The sequence below is a fragment of the Tachysurus vachellii genome, chromosome 6, assembly GCF_030014155.1.
Source record: "Tachysurus vachellii isolate PV-2020 chromosome 6, HZAU_Pvac_v1, whole genome shotgun sequence".
Taxonomy (NCBI): Eukaryota; Metazoa; Chordata; class Actinopteri; order Siluriformes; family Bagridae; genus Tachysurus; species Tachysurus vachellii.
The window spans coordinates 2,024,337-2,029,539 of record NC_083465.1 but is presented as its reverse complement, the minus strand read 5'-3'; the positions used below and the strand labels follow the sequence as shown (position 1 = coordinate 2,029,539).

At 36.1% G+C, this 5,203-nt stretch overlaps 1 protein-coding gene across 1 annotated transcript; it reads right to left on the bottom strand.

The window, feature by feature from the left end:
- On the bottom strand, nt 1-3,915 carry LOC132846923 (4-galactosyl-N-acetylglucosaminide 3-alpha-L-fucosyltransferase 9-like). Its single transcript, XM_060871724.1, has 2 exons — nt 3,731-3,915; nt 1-2,235 (listed from the first exon to the last, which is right to left on the bottom strand). Exons 1-2 carry the CDS (start codon nt 3,836-3,838, stop codon nt 1,129-1,131), a joined length of 1,215 nt encoding a protein of 404 aa, XP_060727707.1. The 5' UTR covers nt 3,839-3,915; the 3' UTR covers nt 1-1,128.
- Nucleotides 3,916-5,203: the final 1,288 nt, after the last annotated feature.

The following is a 5,203-nucleotide window of genomic DNA, read 5'->3' as shown; positions in this document are numbered from 1 at the left end:
TACTGTATGTACTGCAATTGTTTATTGCTTTTACAGACATTTTTTTAATCAACATTCCACTGCCATTTCAATTCCATAGTAATTTCATTAGCTCATATTAAAAGGCATGAAATATGACCCTAGCACAGTCATGATTAAAAAAAAAAAATCTATTCCCAAATCACAGGAATCCTGATTTTATGCTACATGATAATATCCACTTTACTGTATATGACTCAGGGCTGAAATTCAAAGACAGATAAATTTAATTCTGTTAATAAATAAAGACTAATAAATTCCAAGTTTTTCAACAGGGTTCGTTTGTCTTGTGATCTCTTGTGTTGTTTTAAACAGAAAAAAACATGAAACTGAGACAAGAACAGGACCTGAGGTAAGATTATTTGTTTATAATGTTGTTTCTAAGGTTGTCTCTCTTCGACCCATTTTTTCTTGCTTTTTTTTCAAACAATCAGGAAAAAAATAACTTCTAATTAAGAATCAGCTCTTCTGAGTTATTTTCCACCACCACAAGTTATATTCCACCACCTCGGTGTAGACCGTCTTTGTCTTACAAGAGAAGATGTGAGCATTTGTGCTGTGCTACAAATGGAAATCATCAGCATCTTCATGTCTAAAATAATGCATAATTATTAAGTCATTGTAATATCTATGAATAATGATTCTTCTTTTTTTTTTACGTGTAGAGAAAATACGTGTAGAGAAAATAAAAATGTCATCAAGTGCATTGAGTAAAAAATGTCTAAAAATTATTTTGGAAATAAAAAATAGGTTGTTTTTATAAATTTTTATAAGAATTCTGTAATATGGAAAACAAAAATATCATAAATGTCCAATAGAAATGAATTTTTTTTTTACGCACCATCATATGTATTAACAAATAGCATTAGTTGAAACAGTGTTTTAAAAGCTAAAAAATAAATAGTCTATAATGAAGAATAATGTAATATTCTTTTCGCTTAATGCACACAGTAATGACATTTATGTTTTATTTCTATTGTAATGCACTGTAATAAATAGTCACTCGCCTGCTAACATGAGGACATACTTTATCAGGAATTATTTTGAGCATGTTTCGGGAATAAACAAGTTTATGGTTTATTAACAAGTTAATAATAAACAAGTTCCTCTTTATGAAAACCACCACTTGTAGATGTCTTGTGCAGCTCTATACTCTTTGTGCCTTCCAATATATTCACAGGCGTGACAGATGTACATGGTGAACTCTTGATTCCAAAGGGTTAGATGCGGTGTCGCTGTTAGGTTTTTTCTCCAGTCAAAATAGCGCTTGTACGCTTCATCGTCTTTGTCCAGCTGAAGCAGATATTTAGCCAGTGCTTCAGCATCAGGGAAGTCGTTGATGTGAATGAAGGCATTACTCGGAGTAAACTGTTCGTAATTTTCTCTCGGCGGCCCCAAGACAACTGGAACCGTCCCAGCTGCAAGAGGACCGTTTAATTTCTCCGTGATGTAGTCCCTGTGGACGGAGTTCTCAAAAGCGAGGTAGAACTTACAGCTAGCCATCGTGGAGAAGTAGTCTTCATCTTTCATGCGTGTGCCAGCCATTTTTCCAAAAATAGTCACACTGATGTGCTTCTTTAACTTGTTGTAGTACGCCATCCTGGTCCCTACTCCAGTACTGGTGGCCATGTTGGACACGAACCAACACAGGAGCTTGTCCTTCTTTGGGATCACAAAGTCATTGTTTGGCTTCTTGTTGATGGTGAGGTCATACCTCACGGAAATGTCGGCATCCCGTCTGTAGCTCAGCGTGAGGTTGAAAAGTTTCTCCAAACCAGGGATCTTCTGCGTGTTGGTCGGCGATTCGACGTGAAACCAGATCCATTTTTGAAACGGAGGCCGAGGAGACGGCGGAAGGTTGGACAAGTCCCATTTGATAGATTTGTGGAAAATGAGGACTGCGTCCGCTTGGTTGTAAAGGTTTCTGTCATCGGTCAAATGGCAGCCGTCAATGTTGTATATGGCTTTACATTCTCTGAAGTCCCACCTGAAGTTCTCAGGCCAAAACCACAGCAGCACGATTGGTTTTTCCTCTTGACCTGGAGTGTTAAGGGTGTGTACATTATTGTAATATCGATAATAAGGAATGGGTTCCGGTGCACATGAGCGTGAGGAATACTGAATAAACACCAAGCAAGAGAAGAGTCCCCCAAGCCAGCAAGTGACTATCAGGCAAATCTGGTGTATTTTTGATGTAGATATCATCATCCCAGACCACTGAAAAGAAAAACAGACAGAAAAAAAAGAACATGGTTACTTTCTAATTTCTTGGGCATAGGATCTTTCAAGAGTCAGAATTGAGGAACCAGAAGACCAGAAACAAACCTGGTTGTAGAAGTGTACCTAAAATAACTAAAATAAATGCACTTTTGATCAAGATAAACTTTCTTAAAAAGATTCTTGTTATCCAATTATGCCATTGTGATAGCGCTCAACCAGATATGTTGTAAAACGTCGTGTCCGTGAGAGCTGGCAACATACAGTAACAGTAAATAGAAGTGGGTGTGTTGAGAAAATGTCACAATGTTGAACTTTATGAGTGTAGGACTGTTGTTTTAGCATATTTAGGAGATGACAACAGGAAAATCGACTGGCCATTTGCTTTCAGGTCGCTTGCTATTGTTTTATTATCGCCTCTATATAATAGAAAAAATATATAAAAAATAAAATGAAAACTCATCCAAAAAGGCAAATTGAAGCACAAAAATAATAAGAAAAAAAAACTCTATTTTTATATATTCACACAAATCACAAGATAATAAATCACAATGACAAAAGCGATGCAAATTGTAAATTTTCTCTTCAATTTACTTCATTTAGTTTTAATTTTTCTTTTTTAATTAATTTCCAAAAAATGTTTTTTTTTAAATGTCTTTTAACACATGGTTCAAGGAAATACTCCAGAGTACTTAGCTGTAATATTATAAATAGTTTACATGTCAAGCTGTACAAAAACTGTGCTTTTACACAGTAATTAACATAGATAAACTAATATTACAGGTTCACAAACAATGTTTTGAGACGAGAAATGGATTCCTGCGGATAAAGGTAAAGTGTGACTTAAACCTGTTGTAACACGCAGCTTTGTGCTGTAGAAATGTACACAATGATCTACTATGTAAACCAGATAGCTAACAGTAAACTTCAAAATCTATTAGCTCAGACAACATGTAAATTGAAGTGTTTTTCTCTTCAATGGAAAATTTGTTCAGCTTAAACAACACAATGTGTTAACAAGCGAAAATGTAAGTTTCTTAGAATCAGGCACTTTGTGATTATCTGTGTTATTTCTCTTTCAACAAAAAATAAAAAAAAACTCAAGCTGGCGAAGGAACGATGTGTATAGCGATTCGTTGTAGCTATAAATAGATAAATGCAGACTATGACGACATCCCCGATACTTAGAAAACGACACCTCGGATTTGTTTGGGCATCAAAGCGCTGACTTTATTCTCTTATTACAACAACAGAAAGAAAAAAAATACGGACTTTGAACATACAACTATAACAGGTGCTTGTTATAGCGACACGTTTTAAGTTGTGAATTTAGCTGTAGCCGTAAACGGTTCAATACTATTACATGAATGGTGTAATCAGGGTTGTGAAAATTCCTTACATCAAGACAATCCTCATTCCTTATCCTTTAAATACATAAATACGTTATCTAAATATTTCCAGTTATGTAAATATATTTGGTTTTTGATTACTATACCGTAGTCAATGGTAGCTTTATGAAGTTCAGGAGGTTTCTGACTTCTGGCAATCTGCAACTCTTCAGCATTCTAGAACTGTCTGTTAATGACTGAGTACAACAGATCATCTGCTAGAAAGACAAACTGGCCATCCCACTCTATCTGATGTCAATAGCTACACCTATTGCAGGCTCTTGGGCCCAATGAACTGCAAATACAAACCAGCTTGACTCCGCCTATCCCCTGAAGGCATGAAAGCATCGAGCCTGCCAGATTAATCAGTTATTCTGGGTTCTGTGAAAACACATCTAAAACTCATGTGAACCTAAATTCAGGAAGCACTGTAGCTTCATAATTCTTCAACGGCAGTACAGTAACTTCCTGATCTGTCTTAAACACTATTTTTTTTTCTTCAGACGTGGTTTCCTTGTGCAACCTTGCCCAAACACGCTGGTTTTCTGAATCTGTCCTGTTCTCCTGATAACCAGGTAACACATCAATCTACAGACACAATAGGTGAAGCAACAAACCTGCTTTCAAAACATTAACGGTACCTGGTTGAACGCAGCACTGAGAAGGTGTCAAAAGATTTTGGGTTTTGTGGGGGTTTTTTTTGTTTGTTTTTAAAGGTAGCTTACCTGAGTGTGCTCAGTGAAGAACGAGGTAGTGTAAAAAAAGAGGAAGTAGGAAGGGTGATGGCAGAAACTCCACCCCTTCAGTCTGTCAACCCATATCGTATTACCCCTTCCTCCCCCACCACCCCAGACACACACACACACACACACACACTACAAATTCTGCCTGTAACATTTAAAAAGGTCCAAGTTTACAGATAAATTTAATTTTAAAATGACCCACAGTCTTTCTTACATAAAAATATATATATAATTGGAATAATTATATTAATTAATTATAATTATAATTGGAATATAAGATGGAAAAAACTGTTTTACTAAAAACACTTTTTTCAAAACATGAAAAATGTGATAAAAGAATGTCAGAGAATCTGTCAAATTCTTTGCCCAGCCTTAGTACTTATGACACTGATAGTAATTTGTTTTGATTTCTCTTGACACTATGAGGCTGCATTGTTTTATATGTAATTTTACATCAGGTATTTAATGATGTGGTATTTTGATTAAATCTGGGAGAAATGACCAAACCTGTTACGGCATGATGACAAATAAAAACCGTTATATATTATTTGATGAGAACTTTATCATATCATTCAGAAAGAATGTTAAAACCCTTGTGGACTCCACAAGACCTCTGAAAATGTGTTGTGGTATTTAGCACCAAAATCCTTTAAGTCTGCACGTTGTGAGGTCGAGGTGGAGCCTCAGTGGATTGGACTTGTTTGTCCTACACATCGTCCAGACGCTCGATCCGAGTGAAATTTGGGGAATCTGAAGGTTAAGTCGACACCTTGAACACCTTCCTCAGTCATGTAACTCAAACCACTGCTGAACAATGTTTGTAGTGAGGCAAGGAGC